Source organism: Ammospiza nelsoni, chromosome 1 (genome assembly GCF_027579445.1).
Source record: "Ammospiza nelsoni isolate bAmmNel1 chromosome 1, bAmmNel1.pri, whole genome shotgun sequence".
NCBI classification, from domain to species: Eukaryota; Metazoa; Chordata; class Aves; order Passeriformes; family Passerellidae; genus Ammospiza; species Ammospiza nelsoni.
Genome location: NC_080633.1, coordinates 105,949,274 through 105,967,444, shown reverse-complemented (window position 1 = coordinate 105,967,444; position 18,171 = coordinate 105,949,274). Strand labels below are relative to the sequence as shown.

General features: G+C 43.0%; 3 protein-coding genes across 3 annotated transcripts in view; all 3 read right to left on the bottom strand.

Annotated features, from left to right (window-relative positions):
* Window positions 1-13,316, bottom strand: part of COLEC12 (collectin subfamily member 12) — a 104,122-nt gene extending 90,806 nt beyond the window's left edge. Inside the window, exon 1 of the mRNA XM_059466965.1 lies at window positions 13,140-13,316. Within this exon, the coding sequence (XP_059322948.1) occupies window positions 13,140-13,146 (7 nt within the window). The 5' untranslated portion in view covers window positions 13,147-13,316. The remainder of the gene's footprint in view (window positions 1-13,139) is intronic.
* Window positions 1,912-10,984, bottom strand: LOC132087301 (uncharacterized). Its single transcript, XM_059493348.1, has 2 exons — window positions 9,636-10,984; window positions 1,912-6,409 (listed from the first exon to the last, which is right to left on the bottom strand). The coding sequence occupies exon 2, from the start codon at window positions 6,018-6,020 to the stop codon at window positions 3,945-3,947; it is 2,076 nt and encodes a 691-aa protein (XP_059349331.1). The 5' UTR covers window positions 6,021-6,409; window positions 9,636-10,984; the 3' UTR covers window positions 1,912-3,944.
* On the bottom strand, window positions 6,841-9,775 carry LOC132087307 (uncharacterized). The gene is made up of 2 exons (XM_059493363.1): window positions 9,163-9,775; window positions 6,841-9,064 (listed from the first exon to the last, which is right to left on the bottom strand). Exon 2 carries the CDS (start codon window positions 8,857-8,859, stop codon window positions 7,240-7,242), a length of 1,620 nt encoding a protein of 539 aa, XP_059349346.1. The 5' UTR covers window positions 8,860-9,064; window positions 9,163-9,775; the 3' UTR covers window positions 6,841-7,239.
* Window positions 13,317-18,171: the final 4,855 nt, after the last annotated feature.

The window sequence follows — 18,171 nt, the reverse complement described above, 5'->3', positions numbered from 1 at the left end:
GCTAATTCTTCTCAATATCCTTTGCAGTTGTATAGTAATATTTCTATCTGTGCAAGAACAGATTTCTCTTATAATTTCATAGCTCTGTTGTCCTCTGTATTAGTAAGACCATGCTTTGACACACACTTGCATCTTTCTCATCCATATGTTTAAAATCCTCTGTGCTACCAATCAATTCAGGACACACACTGACTGTATAGTAGCGTTGCTCAGGATTTGTTCTGTGTTTTATCACACATTTATTATAACTGCTTGTGCCTTTGAACTTCTGCTGTAGGGTCCTGTGACATGTCCAACACACACCACTCAGACCTCCTGCATATGTTTCATGTTTATGTCACTATATTCATATAAGCTCTGTTATAAATGGACTAAGGAAAGGTTACTGGATCACTCCACTTCTAATCCTTGGTTTTCAGATGCTTTCCGGCTTCTGCAAAATGCTCTGGACTGGATTTTTAAAAAAATTCTTGGTTTGAAGTTTCTATCCAGGAAAGACCTATTTGCAGATGACTCTTCATTTGATTTTGTGCACACAAAAAAAAAAAAAAAAAGAGAGAGAGAGAAAGTCTTTTCTGCAATGTTCCAAAATTATAACTTTTATTCCTTTATTCTTTAAAATTAGCAGTGGCATCAAAACTGAGAGAAAGACAAAACCTGTCAAGAAGGTAACCATCATATAAATAAATTTTTAAAAATTTTTCAAGGTAGTCAAGAAAGAAGTGAGCTTGCATAAACAGTCAGCTTTTGCTACTGTAAGCATTATTTGCAATTACATCCCGGCTCTAAGTCCCACAGAAGGGACAATTTTAGCAACACAGGCTGGTATGGTAATTAAATGTCTGCTAAAGTGCTCGCTGTGTAAGGCAAACTTGTGGCCAGCTGAACTGGCACATCCCAAGGGAGCTGGGTGTGCTCTCCTCTCCTGCGCACGGAGGGCACAGAGCGCCTCTGAGGCAAAGGACTCAAGGCTAAGCAGGACAGGAATTCGGGCCAGGCTGGTCCCCAGGCACCAAGGGCTTCACTGCTCCAGTGGAACACAACCAAGGCCACACCTGCTTCTCCCCCATGCTTCCTCTTGTATAGAATGAGAGAAACAGCACAAAACAGAATATTTGGCCCACAGGATCCCAGATGATTTGTCCTCCAGCAGCGCTATACAAGTACATTGCTCCTTCTGCATTGCTATACAAGTGGTACACAGCAAGGTGCTTGTGGTGGCAGAGAGGGAGGAGGAGAAGGAATGAAAAGAAGCAGCTAAGCTACTCTAAGCATCTCTAATTAAGAGCTTCTCTGTCATCCTGGAGCAACAGTCTCAAAATGACCACTTTGGCTTAGAAGCCAAATGACCACATTGCCTGATTTTGGGCATTAGTATTGAGTGGTTATCCAAACAGTATCCATATTTCAGAGGGAAATACTTATCACCAGCACTGCCATTGACAATAGTGATTACAGGTAGAGTTTAAAGTAGCAGTTACAAAATATATTGCAGCTATATGGGAAGAAGCTCTCAGCTTTAAAAATGCTTGTCCCAGTCTTAAATTAGGGCCAATGTTTTTGACCATGTGGTGATGTTTGACTATGAGGAAGTTGTTTTCATTTGTTTCCCAGGCAGCAAGTGCTCCTTCATACCCAAATAAATAACTACAACTTAGAAGTATCATTTGATAAAGATATATCTGACCCTAAAGCAGACAAATCCCTATATAAATCACATGAATTATTGCTAAAAAAAAATATGACAAAGTTTGTGAGCTCAGTGTTGTTTGCTGGAAATAAAACTGCCAGCATATTGAACATAAACTTCAATTTATTTTACTGATTTAAAACATAACACATTACAAATACCAGCTGATGCCGAATTTGCCCCAAAAGGCGAGAATAACTGCTTAAGAGACTCAGCCTAAGTCAGATAAGCAGGAGGTATTTTATTACGACGCGTCGGAGAAATCACGAAATGGATTTCTAAATTATGCACCGCAAAAGCGGGTTTTTATACAATTTTAAACAAGGATTACATCATTTATTACATGCATATTCATAGGCAGGCGGAGTCTTCTGGGAATTCTTGGTCTTCCTCAGTTAAATTTTAAGCTTTTCCTAATTTGGTCTTCTTCCTGTTATCCTTGGCATGTTTTTCCATGACTTAGCTGAAGTAACTGTTATACTTGGCTTGATCCTAACGGGTTGGCAGGTCACTTTAACTTATTGGCTTCCACTTCTTCTTCTTCAAATATTCTAATTCCAAAGTTTCTTCTGAGAGTGTATTTTAGATTACCTATCCAAATATTGTGAGTGTATTTTTACATTGCCTTACCTAAGTATCTGATCAAAGATCTTCCTGAAAGTGTATTTTAGGTTATTTATTAACTGCTGCAATTCCCTTAATATATTTTGAGTGTCTTTAATTCTTTTATTTTTCAGAAGCTATTAACCATTATAATAAATGGCTTCATTTCCCCCCTTTTCTTATTACTTACGAATTCTTTCGTCAAATTCTAACCCTGTAGGGCGCTGATATGCTCGTACCATAGCCCAGATCATTTGGGTTCTTTTCATTATAATTCTCAGTCTCCACCACATGCAAATATTTGTAAGAGTTAATAGTAACAGAACTATGATTATTATTAGCGTTGGGTGCACCAGATAGTTAAAGACTTGTGTAGCTGTTGGGGAATATCCTACAAAGATATCCCACCAATGATGCTGGCCTACTTGTTCTACTTTAGTCAGGACATTCTGTATTTTTTTCTGAATTATGTTCTACCTGCCATACCATTCGTTTGGTTGTTTGATTTACCTTTTGTATTAATTCCCTTACTTTAGGATGTGTGAGCATTGCTTTAAGGACTTCGACGTCCATCCCTATTTGTAATTTCGGTATCTCTTGATATAGGTCAAAATCTGCATTAATTAGCTGTTGAGTAGTTATTGGGACAGTATAATGAAAGTCACAACCTACTATCTTGGTGAAGTTGCATACACAAAAGTTAGTATTGTTAGTCTTTTCTTGGCAATTATCTATGGTGACGTTATCGCAAGCTGTCCTCACACAAGCGCACCCATTCCCTATATAATAAACTTGTGATTGTGTTCTATTATGCGGAAGCATTTCAAAAGTACATACACTGTTTTCAGCATCTAAACATAGATCTTCCGCTTCTACTACAGCGTTTTCACAGACATAGCCTAATTGTCCTCTAGGAATACATGCTTCTGTGTTAACCGATTGCCACCTATTTTTGGTATTATCATAACTAGCCCAGACATTATGGTCTATGGGCTTGACAATAACATCTTGATGTATTGTCCCTAGAGTGAGGATAGGAAAGATAGCTCTTTCCTCTGCTGCACTAATGGTGAGGACATAGGCTTCAATGTGTTCTTGTTGAGGCTCATAAGTGAAATTTACTAATTGCCACCAGGCTTGGTGGTCCTTCTCAAATTGTGTAGTATGATTGTCCTTTAGTATTGTTTCTCTTATCTCTTGAGGTAATATACCTGACGTTCCTTCTCTCATTATTCCTGCCGCTGCTGATTGTACCCATTGTTGTGTCTGAGGGCACTGGATAGCTAGTGCAATTTCTCTGCTAAGTTCCCCTGTATAGTTAGCGAACTTCAAAAAATCCTCTTCAGTATGGTTTGCTACCATGGTTAGTAATTTTACTACAAGTGATTATGTTTCTGCTAATGTGAGCATGGATGAACTGAGGGGCATTTTTAGCTTTCCTAAGTTCGAAGTAACGGTACTTAATTTATTCACTAATACTTCTTGATCTATCGTGTTTAATATACCAAATCCAGTGCCAATCCATCCACTTAGATCTCTTTGTACTCTTCTATGATGAGACCTTGTTGCTAGCCATGCATTCCATCCCTTAAGGCTTTGCTGTATCAATGGTTGGCAACCCTTTTGCAAATACGTAATATCGGTGTGAAGGTTAGTGCCCTATCACCACAGTAGCATTCTTATCAAACTGTTTCCCCACCGTAATTACATAATCATAAATATACTGATTACCGATTTGGTCTATAGCGTCCCCATTTACAACTTGCATAGCATAAGGTCTACCATACAAAATTTCAAATGGGCTTAACTTTTCTTTTGATCTTGGTTTGACTCTCAGCCTAAGCAGAGCAATAGGCAAAGCCTGATACCACTGCAAATTAGTCTCCTGGCATATTTTGGCAATTTGCTGTTTGATGAGATGATTCATCTTTTCCACTTGCCCACTGGCCTGTGGGCGATAAGGTGTGTGTAGTTGCCATTTGATTTGTAATGCTTTGCTTATTGCTCTCACCACTTTTGCACAGAAGTGTGTACCTCTATCCGAGGAAATGCTCTTTGGTACCCCAAACCGTGGAATAATTTCATTCAACAGTACTTTGGTCACTTCTCTTTCCTTATTTGTCCTACAAGGGAATGCTTCAGGCCACCCAGAAAATGTATCAGTTATTACCAACAAATACCGAAACCCCCCTTTTCTTGGGAGTTCAGAAAAATCAATTTGCCATACTTCACCTGGGAATTTACCTCGATTTATGGCTCCTTGATGTACTTTGGTTCCTGTGTTCGGGTTATTTTTCAGACACCGCTCGCACTGGGACGTAACGTGTTTTATAGTAGTAAATAATTTTGGTCCTGCTATTCTGGTCTGCAAATATTGGTAAAGCGAATCTAGGCCCCAATGGGCCTTCTCATGTTCTGCCTTCACAAACTGCCACATCACGTTTCCTGGTATCACTAACTGTCCTGTTTCTAATCGACCCCAACCATTTTCTAGTATTTTGCCCTTATTCCTTTGAATCCATCTATGATCTGATTCTTGGTAATCTGGCTGGATATTGATATCCAGCTCCCCTGGTATTAGGGCCGCTATTTCCGCTTCCCTATTTCTTGTGGCCGCCAATTTAGCTTCTGTGTCTGCCTTCCTGTTCCCTATCTCTGGTATAGTGTTACCTTTCAGATGTCCCTTACAATGCATTATGGCCACTTGTGCTGGGAGTTGGACCGCCTCTAGCAATCGCAGAATCTCTTCTGCATGTTTGACTGTTTTTCCTTGTGTAGTCAATAGTCCTGTTTCTTTCCAGATGGCCCCATGAGCATGTACAACAGAGAAGGCATATTTAGAGTCTGTCCATATATTAATTTGCATGTTTTCTGCCAATTCCAGGGCTCGGGTCAGAGCTATCAGCTCTGCCTTTTGGGCTGAGGTCCCTGCAGGCAAGGGGTTTGACTCAATTACCCTTTCTGTAGTGGTGACTGCATAGCCAGCCATTCTTACTCCTTGCTTCACGAAGCTGCTGCCATCTGAGAACCAGTTGTCCGCACCTTCGAGCGGCTCTTCTTTGAGATCTGGGCAACTGGAGTAGACGGCTTCAATTGTTTCCAGGCAGTCGTGTTCGATGGGTTCTGCTGGGGCTCTCCCTTCTAGAAATGAAGCTGGGTTCACAATGTTAGTTACCTGAATGGTTACGTCATCTGATTCAGCCAAGATGGCCTGGTATTTTAGGAATCTGGATGGGGACAACCAATGGTTGCCTTTCTGTTCCAGCACGGCTGACACAGTGTGAGATACTAACACAGTCATCTTTTGGCCCAGTGTGAGCTTTCTGGCCTCTTCTATGTTAATTATCACTGCAGCCACTGCCCTCAGACAGCCTGGCCATCCTTTACTTACTTCATCCAGTCGCTTGGAGAAGTAGGCCACAGCTCTCTTGTGTGTTCCCAACTGCTGTGCCAGGACTCCTAGGGCCATCCCTTGTCGTTCATGGGAGAACAGCCAGAATGGTTTTGATACATCTGGGAGACCTAAAGCCGGTGCCCTCATTAGCTCCAGCTTCAACTTCTTGAAGGCCTCTTCTGCCTCGGGAGTCCAAACTAGAACATCCTTGGTTTCTTTCAACAAATCGTACAGTGGTTTAGCAAGTATCCCGTACTGGTAGATCCACAGCCGACACCAACCTGTCATTCCCAGAAAGGCGCGCAGGTCTCTCACCGTCTCTGGTTTGGGCATTTGACAGATGGCCTCTTTCCTAGCTGCTCCCAGGGATCGCTGTCCTCTGGAGACTTCGTATCCCAGGTACACTACTTCTTTTTGCACCAGCTGTGCTTTCTGTTGAGAGACTCGGTATCCACTTAAACCCAGGAAATTTAACAAGGAAATAGTCCATTCAATGCATTCTTCCTCTGTCACTGTTGCTATTAAAAGGTCATCTACGTATTGCAGAAGGGTGCCATCTCCCAGCGGCCTTTCCCACTGTTCTAATTCTTTGGCTAATTGATTCCCAAAAATCGTAGGGGAGTTTGTCCATCCTTGGGGCAATACCGTCCAGGTAAGTTGGGTCTTTCTTCCTTTATCTACAGATTCCCATTCAAAGGCAAAAATCTTTTGACTCTCGGGAGCTAAGGGAAGGCAGAAAAATGCGTCTTTCAAGTCTAATACGGTGAACCAGGCCAAATTATCCTTGAGTCTAGTTAAAAGCGTGTATGGATTAGCAACTAAAGGATGTAATATCTTGGTTATTTCGTTTATTGCTCTCAAATCCTGAACTAGTCTATAAGCTCCATTAGGTTTCTTTACTGGCAAGATTGGTGTATTAAAATCCGATTCACATTCTACCAATAACCCCAGTTCCAGAAACCTTTTGATTTATGGGCTCAATCCCCTTCCTGTCTTCTATTCTCAAAGGATATTGTTTTCTTACCACCGGTCTTGCCCCATCTTTAAGTTCAACAACAATCGGTGCTGCTTGTTTTGATTTTCCAGGTATATCAGTAGCCCATACTAATGGGTATGCCTCGCTCAGGATTCGCTCAAAGTTGTGATTCTCAGGTTTAGGTTTCACACAACTGATTGTTAGGCTTAAGGCTGTAATCAGTTGTTCTTCTTTTACTTGAAATTCAAATCTGTCCTTTTTGAACTTTATTATAGCTCCCAAGTTTTCTAATAAGTCTCTCCCTAGTAGAGGTTTTGGCGAATTTGGCAAATACAGAAACTGGTGTATTCCCATTTGTTTCCCAATTTTGTATTTGATAGGTTTCAAAAAGTAAGCCTTTTCTGGTTGGCCTGTTGCTCCCACAACTTGTACAAATTCATCACTTTTAGGTACCAATTCTTGATTTAAAACTGAAAAGGTTGCTCCCGTATCAATCAAAAAGTCCAATTCCTTTTTACCTTCCCCTAGCTCCATTTTAACCAGTGGGTCTGCTAGGGTATGGCCCACCGGTCCCCCTCATTCACTTTCTTGCTGTGTGGTGGTAGTGGTGACCATTAACCTTCTCTTTAACTGGGGGCATTCCTGTTTCCAGTGTCCCGTCTGTAGGCAGTATGCACATTGATCTGGCCCTACTCTAGCTGGGTGGGGTTGGAACCTTCCTCCCCCTCTCACCGGGTAGCCTCTACCCCTACCCCTGGTTCCAGGTTCCGAGTGACCTGTCTTCTGAGCTGCCACTGCCACAGCCACTACTCGAGCTATCCTCCTGTCCTCCCTTTTCTTCTCCTCAACTTCTCTATTATTATATACCTTCCATGCCTCATTCAACAAGGCCTCCAGGTTTTTATTTTCTGGATGTTCGAGCTTTTGCAATTTCTTTCTGATGTCTGGGTTACTCTGTCCCATCATTAATCCTAACAGGTGTTGTTTCCCTTCTTCCGTTGCTGGGTCCAGGGGTGTGTATTGTCTCATGGCTGCCCTAAGTCTATCCAAAAACTCTGACGGGGTCTCATCCTTTCCCTGCCTAATGTCATATAACATCGACCAATTGATAGCCTTAGGGATCGCATTACGCAAGCCCATCGCTATCAGCTTTCTGTACTGCACCAATCGTCGATAGTGCTCTTCGTTGCCCGGATCCCATTCTGGTTTACTGCTGGGGAAATTATCTTCTAGTCTCCCTGATAATACTTGAGCATGTCGTTTTCCTGTTTCCAATACGAGTTCCCTTTCTGTATCTGTCAATTCTGACAACATCACCTCTATATCTTCCCAATCAATATCTAAATTCTTTGCCATTAATTCAAACCTCTTCGCTACTCCCTCTGGATTCCTCCTGAAGTTCTTTGCCTCATCCCTCCAATTGTTCAGATCACTTGTGGAGAACGGTACCTTTACCCTGGTCCTTTCTCCTACCATTGGCATAAGTTGTCGGAGAGGAGCTATTGTATGGTTCCGTTCCTCTTCTTGCTTTGCTTCCCTCCGTGCCACAGATCTGGTATAATACGAATGACTAGTCCCTTCCCCAGGATCTTCCTGTGCCTCAATGTCTTCCCTATTCTTTCTCTTCTCTTTTCTCTTTCCCTTTCCCTGTTCTTCATCTTCACCTTCTATTTCTGTTAACTCTTTTCCTACTACCCCCCTGGCATGGTTTACACAGTCCAGCCGCGCCTCGCTCTGCATCTGTCGCCTTTCTTCCCGCATCTGCCGGCGCCTATCCTGTTCCGGGCTACTGTCCTCATCTTCTGTTCCCCTTCCATCTCTCTTATCCTCTATCTGAATTATTATATTCAGCTTCTGTGAGTTGTTCTCTGCCTCCCTTTCGCATGTCTCAGTGTCATTCTTCTCACTATACCTTAGCTTAGAGACGTTGCCTCCTAGTGAGTTATCCCCAGTCCTCGGTGTGCTGGTTTCTATTCTACAGGTACCTGATTTCCCAAAACCTCCATTTCTGGGTGTACTACCATCCCCATATGGACTTAGTTCGGGGAGGCTGCGTGTCTCCCCTCGACTCTCTGTTCCATGTGGGCTGCCTTCTTCCCTCTCAACTTCTAATCTGGGTGGGTTGTCAGCATCCCTGTAGCTTCCCGACCCCTGTGGACTATCTGGTCCCTGCGGGTTGCTTTCCCTCTTGTCCATCCCCGATTTTAATGGACTATCCTCCTCCCAAGTGTTATCTAGTTTCTGAGGACTGTGCCCAAACTTAGATTTCCACCATCATTCCAGCTCCTTTAAGGGGCTAGGATCCCCTTGTTCCTCCTTTGGCCTGGGAAGAGGCCCTTCCCGTCCTGGGGCGAATGGATGGTATTCCCACAGGCTTATTTCGCTCTCCTTTCCACTATCTCTTCTTGTCAATTTAAGACATGGTTGCCCAATGCTACATGCATCACAGCACCGTTCTTTAGGCTTTGAACCTTTCTTATCTTTTTCCAGGGCTAGCACTAGGGGGTCCTGAGGTGCTACATTTACCCCGCACTCTTTTTGCCACTCCGGTTTATTTCTTAGGGTAAAGAACATATCAGCATACATCACTTCGTCCCATTTGTTAAGTCGGCGAAGGAAAAGCATCAATTGCAAAATAGTATTATAATTAGTTGTTCCCTCCGGCGGCCATTTCTCATTGTCATCTAACTTGTACAATGGCCACCACTGCGTACAATATTTAAGGAGTGTCTTTTTACTTATGTTTCCCCCCGGGATCCCTCCCAAGTCCTTCCAGTGTTTTAGGATACATCCTAAGGGGGTTTTCATATTTACGTCCTTACTCTGTTGACTTCCCATAGTTATTCCCTGTGTTGGTTTAACACTTCACACACAATTTTCAGTCGCTTTTGTCCTGGCTTCTCGCGTCGCAGCGATGCTGCATCTTATTCACTCTCAACCATACACGCGCACCTTTATAAAGGAATTCCTACCTTATGGTCTATATCAGAACAGACTGTTACCGGGTTTGGTCACGCGAGGTCACCTACAGACCGTGAGACACCGGTTTGCCAGATTCGTGCAATCGCAACCATAGACAGTGTAACAATTGCAGGAGGTCACAATTTTCTTCCGGATATCTATCAACTTATTCTCTTCTAAAAATTATAGAGAGAGCAGCAAAATATTTTTTTTGTAAGATTTTGCAACAAACACATAGAACAGACACAAAAGATCACCGGCTGACAGACCTCTTCAGATAGCAGTTTCAGTTCTTAACCCTTAATTCACAGTATTACAACATCAAACACAATGTTAAAACAGTTTCCCATACAGACCAAAAAATACCAAGATAAACAAACACTTCTTTCAGCAGGACTTTTGTCCTTTTCTTTACAAAAACAATGCCGGGAATCTCCTGGCAAACCAATGCTAGCAACAACCCTGGCAAACCAATGCTAGCAACCCAATGGGATTCGTTACCGGGGCGTCCCCCAGCTTTCCCTTCGGGCGGTCACGTCTGACCCCCGTTTCCTTACCAATAAAACCAATAAACAATTAAAATACCTCTTAATTGAAGCAGGAGATGCAGGGAACCCTCCGTCCACCAAGGCGCCAGTCCAGGGGGGGTCTCTTCTTGACAAAAATTCGTCAGGGGCGCCCAGAGAATCCCGACCCCGGACCCGGCCCGGGAGGACCTCAGGGCCCGGATCTCCTGTCTGGTCCCATCTGGGTCGCCAGAAAATGATGCCGAATTTGCCCCAAAAGGCGAGAATAACTGCTTAAGAGACTCAGCCTAAGTCAGATAAGCAGGAGGTATTTTATTACGACGCGTCGGAGAAATCACGAAATGGATTTCTAAATTATGCACCGCAAAAGCGGGTTTTTATACAATTTTAAACAAGGATTACATCATTTATTACATGCATATTCATAGGCAGGCGGAGTCTTCTGGGAATTCTTGGTCTTCCTCAGTTAAATTTTAAGCTTTTCCTAATTTGGTCTTCTTCCTGTTATCCTTGGCATGTTTTTCCATGACTTAGCTGAAGTAACTGTTATACTTGGCTTGATCCTAACGGGTTGGCAGGTCACTTTAACTTATTGGCTTCCACTTCTTCTTCTTCAAATATTCTAATTCCAAAGTTTCTTCTGAGAGTGTATTTTAGATTACCTATCCAAATATTGTGAGTGTATTTTTACATTGCCTTACCTAAGTATCTGATCAAAGATCTTCCTGAAAGTGTATTTTAGGTTATTTATTAACTGCTGCAATTCCCTTAATATATTTTGAGTGTCTTTAATTCTTTTATTTTTCAGAAGCTATTAACCATTATAATAAATGGCTTCACAGCAATGGAAATATAATTTATTCCTTACAGATATTTAGTGATGTAATTATTTAGATATTCCTCCATTCTCTAGAGAGGGTAGATACAGAGACAGCTGCAATCAACAGATCTTTTTGTTTTTATTGAGAACAAAAACAAGTACGAAACTATAAAAAAACTATACTACAGTCCTACTATTATCACTACCATCAAGTTTAAAGAGAAAACATGAAAATCCAAGTCCATACCCAGAAAAGGAAATCACTGAGTCAAAATCTGATTTGACTCTCTGACTTCTCTAACACTGGCAGAAGCACGTGATGTGATGTTTTGTTTGACTCTTTTCTTTTGCTATTAGCACAGTCCTTCAAGTGTTCTTCTTTGCATGTTTTATGACTGATTTCTGTAACTCTCTGGGGGAAAGAAATAAGATGGCTGCGATCACTCTTAGGGAAGCCAAATGGTAAGGACTAGCACTCCCTCTTGATGGAGTGTGGGACAGCAGGGAGTGCTCCCAGGAGCAGGAATTACATCCTCCCTTTGAATGCCACTGCTCTGCTTTGCAAAGAGTGATGTAAGTAGAATGGAAGGAGACACAAATTGCATTATATGTTATTCCCATCCTTGTTCCTTTGCATCCCACCTCTCCTCAAAACCCCAAAGAATGGAGTGTAAGGCTTTCAGCGGTAACAGGTTTGTTCTATCTACTGTCAGATCCCCATTATTTTGGTTTGTTCCTGCCCTTACACTTATGCTGATAATGACGAACTGATGACAAAATTTTTGGCATGATCAGCCTATAAATAAAGAACATTGTAAATACTAATAATACAAATAATAAATTATTTGTCGTATGTTGCATGGCTCTAGAGAGGCACCATTGCCACAGTGTCCGAAGTAACTTAAATAGTGTGTGTGTGGGCTTGCAAAATAAATGCCCCCCAAAAGTTTTTCCTCCCTTCAGGCAGCTACTCTGGCAAGTGAATAAATAATCACATCATTTGGTGTCCCAGACTCTGGAAACTCAGTGTAACTATCATGATGTTTGCTGGCCTCCTGGCATCTGGAATAAAACTGCATTCCAAGAACAGGCACAGTGGTGCCCAAAAGCAATTTTCACGTATGTATGTCTTTTCCTTAAGCTTATTTTTGCCTCTGAAGAAAAACTGAATTCAACTCTCACAACATCCCAACTAACTCCTAAACTTTCCATAATGTCCTTTGATGTTTTCATTGTAAGTATTCCCCAGTGTGTAAAGCCTCTGCCTTTTGCTGTAAGGCTATCAATTTTCATAAACAGAAGGCTTTCTTGCACCTCCCATACATCTTTACTAGGTTGCAGAGTAGCAATTCGGCAATCTGCTTCATTATTTCAATTTAAAGTATGTGATACCTCTCTGTCACGGCTATGCAGGACAGAGACATTCCACTCATTTAAAACAGAGGAGGAAGGGAGGAAAAGAGAGAAAAAGGAAAAGAAACAAAGTTTTAGTTTGAACAGATGCAAAGTAAAAACCAAAAATTTTCCAGGCGGTGGATGCAGAGAAGAAATACGCCAAATACATTTCACAAGCCAGTTAGGCTTCTACTGGCACCTAATCACTGCCAGATGTTTAGAAGCAACACCAAGAACATCGCAAAACGCTGGCAAAAAATAAACAAATCAACCAGGGAGAAACACAACTCTTCTTCTCGGGGTACTGGCGAGGGAGAAGATAAAAGTTGGGTGCCGAGAGAGACCGTGCCGGGGGCAGAGCACACGTGCCGGGACACACTCACTCCCACACTCGCAGGGACAGCCCGCTCCCGGAGCGGGACTGACGGACACACGGCGCAGACCCCGCACCCGGGGTGGCGGTCAGACCCCGCTCTGCCTCTCCCGGCACCGGCCGCCCGTGCCCTGCCCGCCACCTGTGTCCCGCGGCCACTGTCCCCAAGACCGCCCTGCCCGCAGCGTCCCCTTGCTGAGACTGTCCGCGCTCCCGCCCCGGTCCCGCACGGCATTCCCGCACGGCATTCCCGCACGGCGTTCCCGCACGGCATTCCCGCACGGCATTCCCGCACGGCGTTCCCGCACGGCGTTCCCGCACGGCGTTCCCGCACGCCGCCGGTCCATCCGCGCTGCCCGGTGCCCGGTGCACGTGTGCGGGCTCCCCGCTCCGTGCCTACCTTTCATCTTGGCGCCGGGGCGGCTCGCATAGGACGGTCGGGGCGCGGCGGGGCTGCCGCCGGAGCGGCGGGCGGCGGGGCGCTCCCTGCCTACTGCCGGGCCATGACCGCCGCGGGCCCCGCTGCGCAGCCCCGGCCGCTCGCCTCGCTGCTCGGCCGCCGCCGGCACCCAGCCCTCGCCGCCAGCCCCGCCGAGCCCGCCCGGCCCCGCCTCCCTCCCTCCGCCCCGGGGAAGGGGCCGCGGCCGGGGCCGGGCGGCGGGGGCGGGCTCGGGGTCCCGCCGCAGGATGGGACAGCGGGTGTCGCGCCCCGGGGCTGTCACAGCCCGCCCGCCGCGTCCTAAGGGACCGCGGGGCTCCCGGGATGCCCGTGGGGAGCAGCCCCGGACGGAAGGTACAGGGCACCCGTCAAGGACCGGGGAGCTCAAGCGGGATGTGATGCTCCCGGCAGGAGAACGGTCCTGGCTCTGCGCTTCCCACAGCCCTGCAGGCACCCGGGGATTCCTCGCGAGTGTGGTGCCTCCAGGCTCCCCGCAGCAGCGTGCCTCACTCGCGGCACGCCGATGGAGGGACCCTGGAGCGGGGGTGCATAGCTGACTGCTGCAGGATGTGCCAAATTCACCCTGGTGCTGAATGAAGGGCCACGAGTAGTCCTGTTGGATTCAATGGGACTGCGTGCACTACAATGCATACATGCACTACTGCGTGTACTTCAGTGGCACTGGAGAGTGTGTGTAAATATTTGTGGGATTAGGGATATACCGGCCAGTCATCTTTTATTTTTCTAGTTCTGGATGTTGCCAGGAATAAGGGATCGTTTCCAGGCTCCTGTTTTCAAGAAAGGCATGGTTTGTTTTCCGGCAAAGCTACCAGTTTTTAGGCAATTGAAGACGGTGATAAATGTTTATGATCCAGCTTTGGGTGTTAACATCAGTGCTGATGAGGCAGGGCAGGTGCAATGTGTCCCAGTTCATTCTGGGGATGAACAAAGTAGTGGAGGCAGAGAGGAGTGGAGGCACCAGAGTCACTCCTGATGCAGTGAGAAGATGCACATGATTTTGCCTTTGCAGTTAGAGGTACCACAGCCTGTGGGATGTGGGGATTCCCAAAGAAATGATTATACTACATGGCCTTTCCAGAGGGTCTATAGCTTCATTAAGGACCACAGTGTACCAGAAAGGTCATGGCTCAGAGTCACTGCATTAATTTAACACCAGGTCAAAAAGCACTGGAAACCTATCAAGTAAGATCTCATATCAGCAAGGATTGGAGGATTAAATCTGCCAAAAGTAGTCATTCTAGAGGAAAAATGAAAGAACATATTCAGAAATCTGAATTCCTTCAGTTGGTCTGATTACTTGAGTTGACGTCAGCTTGAGCAAGTTTCACTGACTTGGAGGCAGTACCTTTAGTTTGGGACTGATGAAAATATTGGAATACCAGCTGCAGTAGCCATTTGCTGCTTTAAAGCAGGGCTCAGATATCAAAGAGACTTGACTCAGCTTTTAGTTTACACTCTAGCAGTTGGAATATCAGGAGTAAAACACTTAAATCTGAATACAGTCATCAGGTAATTACAGGGTCCCTGTAGTGCTGTGTTGGCTTAGGACTGCAGTGTATATGAGACACACTTGTGCTTACTTGGTGGTGTGAGGCTCCTAAGTTAATTTACAATTTTTATTTTAAAGAATCAATAAAATTCTGTTTTCAAAACTGAAAGCCATCAAAACTCTGATCCAAATCCCATGAGTATGTTTCCAAAAAGAAACCTTTCCATCACTTTTCATTGACTGTATGAAAGCAGTGAATGAAGCCCCATTTCTCCATAAGAGGGTACCTCTGTTTGAAAACACTGTGCAGAAGGAGTGCTTTAAAAAAAGATGGGGAAAGAAGAATATGACCTTAAACCTGTGTCATCAGGTGCAAGGAGCAGGACTGTGCAGGAATTTAGAAAATTCCTCAAAAGCAGTAAAAGATAACACTTTTCTAATTTTTTATACAGTAACCTTAATGAACTGAAAAGTAGCAACGAAAGCTGCAGAGCCTGATGAGTTAACTTCTGCATCTGAGGAAAATATGTTCCTTATTAATCGAAAGAAAAATTATTAGTATTTTGAATTCATACAGAGCTTATGATTGATTTAGTAGGCCTGGGGTCTACCTTCATTCTTGTGACTTGAAAATATTTATTAATTTGTGAACACAGTGGGACACTTCATATTTCTGGAGTAAGCTTCCATATGGGCTTTTAATCATGTAAGTTGTATTCCATACTGGATTTCCTATACATATGTTAGGAATGTGTGAGAAAGTATAGGTAAAAATACCTTAATTTAAATGGCTGATGAGCTTCTGCTAACACTGCTGTAAAAATCTAGTTTTAGTAAAGAAGTGCAGGAAACTCATGAACTGTTTTACATGTCAAATCTTGCCTTTAAACCCAAGTATTTTATGTTTTAGTTTCTAAAGTGATCATTCTTCTCTCCTTCTCACCAATCCATGTCTGTCCACCAGAGGATGTGTAGGTGTTAGACACTATCACCGCCCTTAGCAATCCTGGGACTAACAGATGGGAAGACAGATTGTTGATGGATCATGGAGATGGGGTAATTGATCAAGCACTTAACAAACATCAGTGGATAATTGATATTATGGAGCATATTAATTATTGTATATGTTCAGCTGCATACATTCATATTGAGGGTGCAGTACACTGCATAATACAGGTTTGTATTATGCTAGGAAACATAATACTGTGTTGCTCAGTCACAGGCCTTCACAAACTTTAGCTTTTTATACACTCTTTCATATTTTTCAAGTTTCATTTAAATCTATGGTGAAATTTGCCAAACACAGTTGCTTTGCTTTTCCGCAGAAAACCACGGATCTTCTCAGAAAAAGTTTCAAGTGTATTTTCACATTCTTTTATTTTTAGGAAACTTTAGACCACATTCTAGGGAAACTAATTTCACAGAAATGCTTCATTTTAGGGGCTTCTTTGTTAATCTAGTTCAGGACATAAATTATGAGGCCTGTTTTTTCATCCAACAATAACAATATAACAGCAGCTTACTGCCACAACGGGCTGCCTGTCACAAAGCCATGCCATGTTGCAGCCAGATTCAGACTCAGAGAAGGGCTAAAGGATCTAAACAAATCATCCTTCTTCAGAAATGTTTACATATTGCCTTAATATGGCCTGTTTATATGGAACTATTACAATTTATTCATCAAACGCTGAAGTAAGGTACCCAAGTGAGTGCTTTGCAGATGCTGTGGCACGGTGTGACTTTAAGCACTTACCAACCACATGTGCATTGTTTATTTTATTTTTCTTGCTACAGTCTCCTCTTGAATATAAAGGAAGTTTGTTTATAATGGGTCTCACTCACTTTTGCTTAGCAAAATATGTTGAAATTCAGCAGTAATCCAAAAGAGAAAGATGTCAGTGTTTAATTTCCCCGTGTGCACTTTAGAATAAATTGTGCAGGCTGTGCTAAAGTGATTGAGCCAAGGTAATGGGCTCAGTTCTTGTTCACTTTGATTCCACTTCATAACGGACCATTACCCTCACCTGGCTCATTCCCAGAGCCTAACCTACAAAATTTGTGCTCTTTGGCAAATCTTGGAGACCCTGGAAGCCTTGATCCTTGCACATGGAGGCATGTGTGGCATTCTCTTTTGATCAGCAGCTTTCTCATAGCCCGAACTCACATACAATACAAAGAGCCACAATTGAATTTAAAAATGTCTCAAAAAATAATTGCATGCATCATTGAGGAGAACTGCATGTGACACGGGAACCATATGTGGAGGATCATTTGTCTGAAGTAAGTACCATTTGGGTTCCATACAAAATGTTCATTTGAAAAGTAAGAGTTGAGTATTATAACATATTTTAATGATAAATCTTTTTCTGCGCAACAATTTCATATTGTTGTTAATGACCATTTTGGAGCTGTGCCCAGAGTGAAGACATTATCCTTGGATCTGGGTAATGAGTTTGTAAATGATCCTGAACAAATGGTGAAGCTATTTGCTAAAATTTTTTGTTAAATCTACAGATGAGCCTTTTCTTAATCTGGGTAATTAGCATCATAATTTGAAAGTATTTACTTATCTAGACTTGTCCCTGGCAAGTGAGGTTGATTTTTGTTTTTCCTTTCCTATTTTTTGATTAACTGTGAGACTGAGGGGGATTCTGAAAGCAGCAAAACACCTGGTTGTCTTTTCAGTCTGCCAGAATTACTCAGATATACAGACTTGTTCTAGCTATGGTTTGGATGTTGATCCTGCAAAGGCTCATGTGCCAGTTCTCTTGTCTTTCAATTGCTGTGAACTTTTTATCTTGGAAGGAAAAGAAAGGAAGATAACTCTAGAATAGGCTGGACAGTCACATTGCACTAAATTTAAATAAAAGCAAAATGCAAGTAAAAGTACAGCTATTACGCTAATGTGCGGGTGAGATTGAAGGACCACTGTTTAATATTTTTGATATTTGGTAAAACACATCATTGTGGTGTTTTTTCATATTTTGCATGAAGAGAGATTGTTTACAGTTCAGAAAGTTTGTGAAATTTTATTCTGGCAATTTACAGACCAATTTCCTTGCACAGTTTTTTGTCAAAGTTGTCTAAAACAATTGTGTAGCCGTTGTATCTGCTGAATATCCAAACCAATGAAATATTTGTCATTTGCACTCCAAAATTTCCATAATGAAAAGTAATTCCATTACTGCTAGAGTGCTAAAATGCTGAAGACACTAAAACCAAGACCAAATAATTTGTGCCAATTTTATTAGGATCCTTGCAGAAGCAGATTTTTATACATTACTTATGACATTTTGTTTGCTCATAGAATGTGTTTCTTTCAACACACAGAAAAATAATTCTGATTGCCTCAGGAATAGATTGTTATTGCCTGAGGTCTAACCAGGTTAGCTGTCTCTTCAGCTGGATTATATAAAATTGATACTGGCCAGAGTTTGATTTATGTGGATAGAAAGCAGCAAAGGTCTCTCCATGTTTTGAGAC

Coding starts and splice junctions, on each gene's coding strand:
- LOC132087301 (XM_059493348.1), bottom strand. CDS start 6,020: ATGCCCAAACCAGAGACGGTGAGAGACCTGCGCGCCTTTCTGGGAATG.
- LOC132087307 (XM_059493363.1), bottom strand. CDS start 8,859: ATGGACAAGAGGGAAAGCAACCCGCAGGGACCAGATAGTCCACAGGGG.